General features: G+C 37.4%; 1 protein-coding gene across 1 annotated transcript; it reads left to right on the top strand.

Annotated features, from left to right (window-relative positions):
• The first annotated feature begins 2,363 nt into the window (after window positions 1-2,363).
• On the top strand, window positions 2,364-12,503 carry Fdx1 (Adrenodoxin-like protein 1, mitochondrial Ferredoxin 1). The gene is made up of 6 exons (XM_089245436.1): window positions 2,364-2,592; window positions 3,826-3,874; window positions 7,473-7,579; window positions 8,803-8,890; window positions 10,091-10,143; window positions 12,215-12,503. Exons 1-6 carry the CDS (start codon window positions 2,391-2,393, stop codon window positions 12,316-12,318), a joined length of 603 nt encoding a protein of 200 aa, XP_089101562.1. The 5' UTR covers window positions 2,364-2,390; the 3' UTR covers window positions 12,319-12,503.
• The last annotated feature ends 406 nt before the right edge of the window (window positions 12,504-12,909 follow it).

Raw genomic sequence — 12,909 nt, 5'->3', positions numbered from 1 at the left:
ACGAAATTTTAATGTGATATTTTGCTATATATTTTTGAGGTTATGAACCAAAATCTAAGGTCTATCACATATATTTTTTGAATTACAGTGTTTTATAGACAAAATGTAGGATGAAATTTCAAAAAATTCACACGTACTTAAACTTATTTTGGTGTAACTTATGAACATATCATGCAATCCTTTGAATTTTGGTTCATAACCTGCAACATTACTAGCTAAATGCACTGTGAAAATCACAAAGCATTAATAAAATTTTTTGCAATCGTGTTTCGAATATCACATGAGTTTTGCCTAAAATTTGACATAAAAACGACTTTTTCATAGAAAATATAATAGATAGACCAAAATTTGTCACTGTTTTCACCATTTCGAGACACTTTCTATCAAAAAATGTATTTGAAGTTCACTCGAGAACCTTTTTAAAAGAAAGTGACAAGAAAGGTAGTTGGATACCTTAATCTCTCGTACATGTTAGTTGTATTTGTTATTTCACTTGAAGTGTAAACTTTAAGTGTAAATGTGTAGTGACTCTTCAATCGGTTTATGTGTTTCGCTGGTGAAAAAGTACTCGGGAAGTGCTGTCATCTTTCTTCAAATTCCGAAATAACTAATCAACAAAGAGAGAACAAATAACAAAGGAGAGAAAGTTTCACGATTTCGAGAATCATCCTTTCGCATTGGAGGGGGGGGGCACTGTTGCATTCGCCTTACTGTGCGATTTGAAAATAGCCCCCGCTCATTACAACGCGTATTCGAGAATATAAAACCACGTACTTCATTAAAAATGTACTGTATCAAAACCTAAATAAAGTCGTCAGTTATTTCAGTGGTTCGGAACCTGGGGCCGTACGTCCCCCTCTCGGTAAATGGGCTGTTCTAATTGGGCCTCGGGTGCAAGTTCAAATGGAAGGGAAACCATGACCTGGGGCTGAGAGGGGCCACGAGTAAAAAGGGAAGGTATAACCTGTGGCTGAGAGAGCCGCAGAGAGCTGTAGTGAAAATTCAAACATAAAGAAATGAGGATGTTAAGTGAAATATAAAGGAACACGTTATGACTACATTCAGATTCCAGCTGAACTGACCGCATGTGCCCCCTCCGATCATGGCGCGGGAGGGGGGGGGGGAGTAGGGTATGGGATTTGGTATTTTTTATTGCAACCTACGAAGAGACTGAAAGTGCATCATTACATAGATTTTTCAGAAATTATTGGTGGGAAGGGTGCTCAAGTTCCGTATAAAATTTATTGGGGGGGGGGGGCTCAAATGGCCTCAGCTTCTAGGTTCCGGTGCCTATGCTTTTGGCCAATAACCATCCTAGAAAAGAAAATATCTTTAGATGTGGTTCTTAATATAGCGTTACTCTGGGGTGTGTTTTTCATGAGGTAGATTCAGTCGGACAGTTTCCCATTAGAGTTATCTTTTTTTGTTAAAAAAAATTAATTACAAAATCTAGAATATATTAAAGTATCCTAGGCTCTTGAAAGGTATCTTCAGCTGCGAATGGAGTGGAATCAGCCACCTTAAACTGAGAACGAGCTGAGACAGACATCTTCGGCTGCGAATGGTGACGAGGTAGATATCTTCAGCTATGAATAAAGCAGAGGTAAACATCTTCAGCTTCGAAAGCAACAGAAGCAGATGTCTTAAGCTGCGTATGGAGTAGAGGCAAACTTCAGTTGCGAATAGACTGGAGGCAGGCGGATCTAGGGCGATACGCCGGAAAAACGAATTGTTGTGCTCGTGCATGGGATCATCCCAGATTTATTATACGATTTCACCCACATTTCTCGCCGATGACGACAATTTAATTGTCGAAAGTTGGAAGTCATTTCGACAGTTCACATTTTTTGGCAAAAATTAGAAATTATGAATCTGACCATATTTGCTCGAGACAAATACGTGAAATTGGGTTTCGAAATACGGGATATTGTCAATATAATCGCCATAAATGATGCCAAAAGTAAGCAAACTTGCCAACTCGTGCTTAAATCACAGATCGCCAATCAAGGAAAATTAAGTGCTACTGCTACGTCAAATTGCAGTGAATTACAAAAACCAAGACAAATATATGGAATAAATGTTCTTATTTTTAGTGGCAAATCATCGTAAAACAAAAAAATGTCGGAAGAACCGAAAGAAAACCGGGACTGTCAGGTCAAATACGGGATGTATGGTCACAACTGAAATGACTAAAATTTTACCGTATTTTTTTCACTTTGCGTGATTTTTTTCCATAAAGTATGGTCATGATTTTTACACTGCTTCAAGCTCCTGCTGCCATCTGTAAATCCAATCTGTTTTTTCAAGTTACTTGGGATACTTGCACATATGTATCAACTTATTCCTTTCCATGAAGAATGTAAACAAACCAAAACTGTAAACAAAACATCATGTGGCGGTGCGCGCATTTCGGACGTCGCGTTATTGCCCTCACAGAGAATCGAAAACTCTTTAACGCGGCTTCATATTCAACAAGTCTCAAATTACTACAACCCTGTGCAATAGAAGAGCCACTATTTGGTGATTCAGCTCTGAAGTTGGTGACGGGAGGAAGGTCATTTGCGTCAAAAGCGTCGGAAAAACACGATGACAGTAAATTATCATTTCCATTGTTTTATACCAGCGTTTTTAAAACAGTTTGAATGCCCGATTGTATTGTAATTAATCGATGTATTGTATATTCCCAATTATATGGCATACCACTGTTTTGCGACAATTTTTTTCGTCACCACACCCGGTTTGGAGCTATTTACTAGGGTTACAGATATGACAGAACACCTAAAATTAGTGTGTTAAACTTCAAAGAGGGTATAGGCATTATGTTGAAAATATCTTGCGGACCACTTAAGTGATCTGGATTAACATCACGGGTTATCTAGGTGATCCGTGAATGTGCCGCGGGCCGCTTAAGAGACCCGTGGCACTGTTTCAGATCACGTAATTGAACTTTGGTGCTTTTTCAGTTCACTTAAGTGTCTTTTGGCACATTTCTAGAATCATTTATAAGTGGCCTGCGGTATATTCCAGATCCTCAAAAAATCTTCAGCGAATGAGGCAAATACCAGAAAATACTAAAAAATTCCTAATGCATTTCAACACACAATAGGTGTCATCTTTAGAGGATAAGAGTATCACACTGACTGAGTTTCCCACTTCGATTAAGTACCAAATCTTCAATATCAGTTGCTCAGCGGAACAAAAAAAATAATATGTCTGTTCAAGTTTCTTGCCACGATGTTTGACTTGAACAGACGTATTGTTTTTACGTTCCGCTGAGCAACCCAGATTTTAAGATTTGGTACTCAATCCAAGTGGGAAACTCGGTTAGCGTTATACTCTTATCCTCTGAAGGCGACACCCATAGCATGTTGAAATGCATTAGGAATTTTTAGTATTTCCTGGTACTTTGTCTTATTCGCTGACGATTTTGTGCGTATTATTAGGCAAAGTTCTCTACTCTTTCATATTCCAGATCATTTGAATAGCGCCCATGGCACATTTTCAGATAGTTTTTAAGTTCTCTGGAAATATGCAGCTATTCACTCAAGTGATTTGAAAAAAATGTGCCACTTATTTAATTTTTAAAAATTAGGTTTGGTTTCCAGAGCCATATTTGGCCCATGAGCCATGGATTAAGAATTTATGTCTTAAAACATCTATATTTCAGTGCCGTTGGCAATGTACCGCTATTTCGATGTAATTGAAAACTTCGCATAAAAAAAAAAGTTTACAACTGTATTAGGAAATCACCTGTATATTAGTTAATTGTTTTTTTTTTTTGTATGCTAACTATTATAAATTAATTGTACTGTGTTTTTATTTCAGTGTCTGATCCGAAAGCGGAAGAAAATAGGCAAATTCCTCAAGAAGATTTGTTAGTATTTTTTTAGAATAAATTTACCTTGTTAAATTACTGGGAAATATTCAATAATAATTACCAGTTCGCAAAATTTCTAGTATTTCCAATGGTGAATCCGAGATATCTAGAAAATTCTGTAATTGGCTGGATCTGTGACTTTTTGGTGCACTTTTGCAATCTTGTTATTTCCTTTATTACAACTGTTGTTATCATTAATATTATTAATGTAAAAGTATGTCATTTTGAATTGAACATGGTTGGTCCCAATGCCAAGTCCATATCGCCAATTGTCAGTTCTGTGGGCAGGCAGAGTGTGGAAGGGAAAGAGACGACGACGAGAGAGAAACGAAACACACGTCTAGTCAGATGAACGACATTTAATACAAGCAAAGAGAATAACTACTACAGCAGCGGTCAAGTGGAGGGAAAAAAGAAAGTCCCCAAAAGAGGGAAACATTGCGTATATGGGGAAAGAACATGAATACATACAGTAAAAGGGGGAAAATGATATTATTCCAACACCCCCACTTCATTTGAGCCCGTAAATAAACATAGCATTTCTTAATTTCACAACATCAAATGCTTCTGTGAATCCGTCTGATAGGTTGACTTTAGAGTCTATATGTTTCAGCATCTTCACAACCATACAAACTGGCTTGATGCACAATGAAGCTGTCGTTGAAGTGCCTTCTGTCAGGAATACGAGTGCAGGTTGGATGTTCCTCATCATCGCTGTCTTCATCTGTCAATTTCTCGGAGAAATTCCCCATGCGGTGGTTGTCACCTGCTCTCATCACTTCGAATCTCTTGGGCTGGATGCCTTTAGTTGACCTTTGTGAAACACGAATTTGGGATCCGTCACCTCTGGGATCTTCCTCTGATAGGTTTCTGGATCGCTTCTCCTGAGTTTTTATTTCCACGGACCCAGAAAGTTTGGTTTCACGAACATCATCTTCACTCGCGTCGAAGCTGTCGCTTACTTGATGTTCTACACAGAATCTGACATCTCGACTGATTACGACCTTTCTCTATGATTGGTTGTAGCAGCGATAGGCTTTCGCCTCCTCATCGTACCCAAGGAAAATCATTTGTACTCCTGTGTTATCGAACTTTTGACGCCTCTCTGTTGGTACATGAATGAAACACTTCGATCCAAAAACTTGTAGGTTCTTGATGGTAGGCTTCCTGTTCGTCTACAGTTCGTAAGGAGTTTTGTCCTTTACTCGAGTTAGAACACGATTCATAATGTAGTTGGCTGTCATCACAGCTTCACCCCAAAAGTTCTTCGGTAAGCCTGCATCGATCAGCATACAACGTGCCATCTCGACCAAAGTCCTGTTCTTCCTTTCTGCTACCCCATTCTGCTGTGGAGAATAAGCCGCAGTTAGCTGAGTTTGCACACCTTTATCAGCTAAGAATTTCCTCAATTTTTGGTTTAGGTATTCACCTCCTCGATCGATCGGATCGAATCACCTTTACTTTTCGACCGAATTTATTTTCAACAAGATTCAGGTACCGTTTTAGAGCATTGGATATGTCCGATTTTTGTGCCAACAAATGTACTTGAGTGTACCTCGAATAATCGTTGATGAACGTGACAACATACCGCTTTCCACTTGGTGTGATCGTTTGCATCGGACCGCACACATCGGTATGAATTAGATCTAACGGTGCGCTCGACTCACTCGTGGATTTCTTGGGAAATGGTAGTCTCAAAAGTTTCCCTTTCATGCACGTATCGCAGGACATGTTGATACCGCAGTCAATGAGTTTCAAATCATGAACAAGTCCTTCAGCATGCATCTTCTTGATGGTTTCTATATGTCTATGACCCATTTTTCGATGCCATGTATGTACGCAATTTTCTTTATGTCCAGTCACTGTATTCACTTTATGTAACTAACAAAACCATAATCTGTACAGATTTCCGACAGAGTCAGCAATACCGATCTGCTTTCCATCTTTGTGAATTTCACAATAATCACCATGAAAGTTCACGGAAGCATGATGCAAAGTTAGCTGACGAACGGATATTAGATTACTGACGACATCGGGAGCATACAACACATTCGAAAGTAACACTTTTGTCACAGTACTGTCTACATTTTTCAATAGCATATTTCCGGAACCTATGCCTAGAACATGAACTGTTTCGCCGGTTGTGACTTCGACATTATATTTATACGAGTTATCAAACGACGTGAAAAAATTGATATCATTACTCACGTGGCGCGTGGCACCAGAATCCATAATCCAGTTTTCCGACCGTATGCCTAGTGACAGCAAGGTATCCTTTTGCTGAGCGGCGCTCACTTTATTTTCACTTGAGCTCCTGGACGTTTTCTCCGGATGATTCCTTTTCCACTCTGCGTATTTTCTGTATCTGTTCTTGACGTGGCCGGGCTTCTTGCAAAAATAGCACTTTATGGAGTTTTTCCTCTCAATGTGGCTTGATACGAGTTTCATCATTCTTTCGGTGAGGATACTGCCTGGATCCGCGTGTTGCTGCCTTCTTTCATATTCTGCGATGACCTTTTGCTGGACAACAGCGAACGTCAACTCAGTTTCGGCACGTGTTTCCAATGCGGTGATCATCGGGTCGAAGCTACTTGGCAGGCTGCTGAGTAGCATGGCGGTACTCCATTTATCCGATAAGGATTCCTCGCCGAGGTCCCTCAGCTTCAGAAAAAGTTCTTGCATGCGGACGACGTGCTCGGGAACATTTCCGCCTTCTTCTATCTTCAGGGAACAGATTGTCCTCATCAGGTGAACCTTGTTGGTGAGGGTGCTCTTCTCGTGATACTCCTTCAGGGCGATCCACATGTCCTTCGCGAATTTACTATCACGGATGTGAATGAGCTGATCATCCTCGACAGTTAGTCCAATGTACGCTTGTGCTTGGCTGTCGGCTTCCTCCCATAGATCGAGGGTCCTTCAATTCGCTTCACCTGGATCCGGCCTGTCGTTCTCGATGACTTTCTTGAAAAGTTTCTCTTTCATTAGCAGAAGTTTAACCTTATATTTCCAGTTCGAATAGTGGTGATTATTCAGCTTGACAATATTGTCCTTGATGCTGGCCATTATCGTTGCGAAGGTTCCTGATGCACACGATAAAACGAATGGAAACTAAACTTCTAACAAGATACTACTACTGCGTATCGCCGCGCGAAAAAAAAATTGAAAACGCTACCATCTCGAAAGATGCGTCTCTGGGTGATGCTCTGGGCCCATAACCTGTGGGCGGGCAGAGTGTGGAAGGGAAAGAGACGACGACGAGAGAGAAACGAAACACACGTCTAGTCAGACGAACGACATTTAATACAAGAAAAGAGAATAACTATACTACAGCAGCGGTCAAGTGGAGGGAAAAAAGAAAGTCCCCAAAAGAGGGAAACGTTGCGTATATGGGGAAAGAACATGAATACATACAGTAAAAAGGGGCAAATGATATTATTCCAACAAGTTCTGCAAAATGCTTCGTGGTAACAAATTTTAGAAATGTGGCCGATCGGCATTGATCCCCTGTTTTATGATGCTCCTGAATTTGTTTCCTCAGTTTGTTTCGTAATGTAATAAATGTATAATTACTTATCAATTTTGATGTTATTTCCAGAGTCAATATCACGTTTGTAACCGATGAAGGTGAAGAAATCAAAGTGAAAGCAAAAGTGGGCGACAATGTTTTGAAATTAGGTCTTGAGAATGATGTTGGATGTGAAGGTGATATATGTTTTTATTATAGATGATTATAAAGTGTCTGTAAGTGTGTAATATAATTAGACCTCTGAAACAACCTACAGCCTTGAAGCTTGATTATACTCAGGGAGTTATTCACTGGTGAGCAAAGCAACGTGCAATTTAGCATTTTGCTGCTAGCACATCAAATGTCAGTTATGCATATCTAGTGAAATTGCCTTTAAGTGTCATTGTAATGCTTGACAAGCAGTGCAATGACAAGCTTTCCTTCCCACCATGACGAAGCTTACCACATTACAATTCTCGGCACCCTCTAATGGTTGACAGCACATATTGCAGCAGATCCGTCGAAAAAATATGATGAAAGCCTCTTAATATGAACCACACTGGGAATCTGTGTTTCTGGTAACAGAAACCTCCCTGCAATGATACTCGATATAACAATAATCGCTCTACAACAATATTTTTTCGTGGTCTCCAGAGTATTGTTATATCAAAATTTCACTGTATATCCAAAAGAAATTCAAAATGATAAAATTTGAATGCCAATATGATGGCCATACATCCTCTTTGATCAAGCAGGACAACTCGGTTTTTCTTTTCCCACATAACTTGTCGCAAAATATGTTTAATTCTGTCATTTTCTTTTTTCATATTGTTCTAAAACAGGATATTTTTAAAGCCAAAATCCTACATTTTTATGAATAATTTTCAGCCATTATGAGGCATTTATATGAAATGGCCTAATGTACACCTTGCTAATCCGAGTAGCTCTTGAAAAAAAAGGAATAAGACGATATACGAGAGAAAGTTGAAAGAATCAACAGCTTAAGAGAAAAAACACTTGTTAATGCTGCATTGTAATGTGTTACATTTTACACATGGAGGACAATGATCGCACCTTCATAATGAGTTACATAGTTGCCTTCAAAAAAAAATTTCATTTGAAGAAGCAACATATACAGAATGATGCAGATCATAGTCATTGTCTCAAATTCTTTATGTCTACAGGTATTTCATAATCATGCTGTTCCATGTGTGGACAGGACAGTTTCAAAAGCTACCACAGCTTCTGAATGGGCCTTTGGTGGTGCAACATCATAATCAACCCCAGTAGTTCTCAAACTTGTGTCATCCGTAGCTCCCTTGCTGTGACAACATTAAAGTTTTATAAAATATAATTTTATATAATATGATATATATAAATGTTAATCACATTATTCAGACATGTTTTTTTTTTTTTGCAGGAGCTTGCGGTGGTGAATTATCATGTACAACGTGCCACATGTATGTCGATGAGAGTTATTATGATCTTGTCGAAGGTCCCTCACTTCGGTAAAACATGAACTTGCATTGCTCGAGTATATTTACTTTGTTAAGTATTTGCAGAAATTGTCATTTAATGTTACGCATTATTCAGAGGCAATATGCTTCCAAACTTATCAATCCTCAGTTTTCTCACACGTTTTCAGCATGTGGGAGAAACTATGTATACCATATAGACAAGTCCATTGGATGCATCGTAATCATCATTTCGTCACCTTGTACTACGACTAGATAACTCGTTTTTGGATGTTTTGAGAAAAACTTGTTTGAAATTTTAACATTAAAGACATAGAAACAAACAAAAATAACTTTGCTTAGAGTTGTGCTACAGATTGCCTAGTTGTAGTATATCAAAGTGCATGCTAAGGCGTGTAATTTTTTCTACTTACCTGAAAATCAAATTTTTGAGTTATAAAGTTACAGTATTGAGGCAACAATTTCTCTGTCAGTCAGTGTCATAATACAGTGTCTCATATGTGTTTACTGTCTTTTATACCGGAGAAATGAAAAGTGCCTTTCCCCATTGGCAGGGCATGACAAATTGTAAGGAACTCAAGGCACAGAATAAATTTTTAAGAGCCAAACATTCTTTTTCAGAGAGAAACAGATCAGAAAATCTTTCAACTTTTCCAGGATATCAACCCGTTTCCATATTGATAGGCTGACAGGAATTTCATAAGTTTTGTGTTGTCTTGACCGTATTTTATCAACAACATATAGAAAATCTTAGAAGAGAATCACAGTTTCTTTCATCACTATGACGACCAGTAATCAGTTGACCCCTGCCTATTAATAATGTGTTAAGCAATTACAATCGTACTTCAGAACCCGACTGTTTTGTAACACGTTGCATTTTGAAGGTCGAACAATGTTTTAAGCACTAGCTAGCCCCCCACCCCCCACCCCATACAGTTCTCTCCACTTTATTTACAATAAAACTACCATCTCTAAAGGCACATTCTTAGCTTTATTATTCTTTTTTGCATATTAGAAGAAAAGTTTTTTGCTTAGTACCTGTTGATTACGGCACTCATAACGAATCACTGACAAGGTCCAAAGTATCACTTTATTTTTAGTAATTTGTAAGAAAACGAGATAGCGTGTGTTTCTAGAAAGTTCTTAGTAAGGATTTTGTGCTCTTGCTGTTATGAAAGTATGGCATGTTAGATATTTTATTAGTATTATATTTCATCTTTTTCTTTTCAACAGTGAAGAAGATTTGTTAGATATTGCGAAGTTCTTAAAGCCTAATTCAAGACTTGGTAAGTGATGTTAAAAATCAATGATGTGTTTTCATTCACACATGCTCTGAATGAGGAGAAAATGCTCACATTTTCTCCTCCTGCTTCATTATATTAAAATAAGTTCTTGTGTCAGAAAGGAAAGTGAAAATCTTTAGAAAACAGGATATTTCTTTTGGCTCAGGTGGCTAAATTGAGCAGGTATAAGTTGATCAAGGTTTACATTAATAGCAATTTGAAGAAACTAAAATCCTCTTTCTTTCTTTTTGCATGGGATTGAGAACATTTTCGACCCTTAGTTTTTTGATTAATTACATGGAGTATTGTTTAGCACTTACCTTAAAAATAAATGCAGTTGAACCCCAATTTAATGAATCTGAAGAAATTGTTAAATCTGGGTCAGATTGATTGACGAGTATAAGCACACTCAAAACTGCTAATTTTAAAAGCAGCTACTTAGTTTGGGGTTTCTGTTACAACTTATTTCTGACAAAAAATTAAAAAATGAAGGACTATATAAATGTAAAAATAAAATTATTATGCACCAAAATATTGCGCTTGATAGAAGTTTCTTTAATATGTCCAACATGTTTATTAAATTCTGTTGAAATTGCCATTTTTTCTCTAACAAAAGTATGCTTTCTCTCCAGATGACCCGCCATTCATTGCTTGTCAAGACAGCACAAACACTTGACGTCACTTTATCTCTTTTACTCATATCTAATCATGCAGACAGCACAATAGAGTAGGGATGTCTAACCTGGGAGCCGTATGTGACCTACTGAGTGATTTCCAGATGAATTAATCAAATCTTTTATGACAGATTTAATTAGTGCTTGATCTCAGACACCGGGTCAGCATGGGGAATGACTAAAAAATTGGAATTGGCACCTAGAATTTTGCACACGATTGTTAAATTTGAGTCTGGGAAACCAGGTGAAAATTTTTAAAAATTTCTAATATCTGTGTCTGCTAACATCTAATCGGGTCACCAAATCTGGGAAAAGTCTTTAAAAAAATGTTTTATCTGTTTTTCTTGGGGGGGAAATTACTCCCAAGAAATTTGGCAGCCACCTAAATATTTTTTTTTTTAATTTGTCAAGCCCTGGTTATAATACTGTTTTGAGTTGATTTCAAATGTCATTTGTCACCAAGGAAGGGGGTAGGGCGTACTCTGCGACATGTTTTTTTGACTTAGAATGGTAAATTAAGGTTTGTATAATACTCTGGGCTGCAAAAAATAAAAAATTGGGTACTCTTCCATTATAACTACACCACTTGGTGCCTTTTTTTTTTTTATCTAGGCAAATTTTCTTCAAATTTATGCCTCCTGTTTAGCTTTAAATATTTTCTTCAGTGTAATATATCCATCAAAAAATGTTTAAAAAAAAAAAGAACAGCTTTTTTTACATAAGTTGTTCGGGAAGAAACAAGCCAATTTGATGTTGAAAATGTATGGTATGGTTATAGGGGAAGAGCATCAAAAATTGCCATTGAATTTTAACCCTTTACTGGTTGCGATGGAAGATATGGGTAATATAAGGGATTATTGTGAAAGGGCAAGGAAGGATAACTGACAATTCTTAAAGACAAGCATAGATGCCCCATCAATTGGAACTCAAACTGTTTTTTATAAGCACTTTCCTGGCTTTATTCACCAGTGACTTAATCTGCATGTTCACATGAGCTAAAAAAAAAGTGTTTTTGATCATATAGGTTCTACGGCCAAACTTGTTTGGCTTTGTTTTGTAGAAACTGAATAATAAGAAAGGATTGGGGAAGGGGGGGGGGGGTAGATGAGCAGTAAAAGTTAGGATGAGTCCATTTCAGAAAGCAAAAGTATGTTCTTTTGATGGACTGCCCAGTATCCTTCAAGAATTGGTAAAGAGTTAAACTGAGAAGAGTACTCATTTTTATTGTTTCAAATGGGTGGCATTATGCCAATGTCTGACTAAGTTTAGCTCCATCTTCTGGGAGTTTAAAAAAAGACTCTTACATTACTTTCAAATAAAAGTGATGAATTTCTGTTTAGACATTTTTAATTTTCAAAGTGTGTGATTTGTTTTATTCGTTTAATTTCTTTTTATTTTAGTATGCCAGTTAAATGTGACAAAGGAGTTGGAGGGTATGCGTTTGAAACTTCCGCCATGTACAGTGAACTTTTATGTAGATGACTATAAGCCAAAACCACATTGAGGTGCTAAAGTTACAAAATATATTATGTATATGTCGGTAGAGGTAAAATGAACTTGGGCTACTGTAATATATTACTAAAGTGATTGTGATATTTCAGTTTTTATATCAGCTGTGTAAAATGTAAGGTTGAACGAGAAAAAATAATGTTGCTTTGTGAATCAAAATTCCAAAAGCAATCAAAATTCCTTGTTTATCTTTGTTTTTTATTGAAAAATAGTGCACACGTGTATTTAGCTCAGTAATTTTATTCATAAATTTCATTTCTATATTGGGGGGTGGGGAAGAAAAATCCACATGGACATGGTTTTGGAAGTGTTTTAAGAGCTGGGGCTTTATGTAGGTGAGAGATTTTCATTTCTGAATTAATACTGAATCTATGCAACATAAGTACACCAGTTTATAGCCAGCTATCTTTTGATCATTTTTCGTTAGTCTTGATAATTTGAGTATCTCAAACTGTTTTTTTTGCCAAGAACTATTTGTGTTTATACAAGATATACAGAAGACTGGATGTTGTGAAGATATTTATTATTTGAGATGTTGATTTTTTAAGGAAGGAAAAAACTCATCTCTGCCTCTACCGGGAGTCAA

The sequence above is a fragment of the Pholcus phalangioides genome, unplaced genomic scaffold, assembly GCF_987345545.1.
Source record: "Pholcus phalangioides strain wild (caught in Gottingen) unplaced genomic scaffold, Ppha-v1.0 ptg000003l_1, whole genome shotgun sequence".
In the NCBI taxonomy this organism is placed as follows: Eukaryota; Metazoa; Arthropoda; class Arachnida; order Araneae; family Pholcidae; genus Pholcus; species Pholcus phalangioides.
Note: the sequence above shows the minus strand (reverse complement) of the source record. Positions and strands in the feature narration are given on the sequence as shown.

Bases quoted from the DNA above. Each gene is read 5' to 3' on its own strand.
- Fdx1 (XM_089245436.1), top strand. From the start codon at position 2,391: ATGTGGCGGTGCGCGCATTTCGGACGTCGCGTTATTGCCCTCACAGAG. The intron at 3,875-7,472 runs GTTAGTATTTTT...TGTTATTTCCAG, and splicing joins CAAATTCCTCAAGAAGATTT to AGTCAATATCACGTTTGTAA. The intron at 10,144-12,214 runs GTAAGTGATGTT...TTTTTATTTTAG, and splicing joins AAAGCCTAATTCAAGACTTG to TATGCCAGTTAAATGTGACA.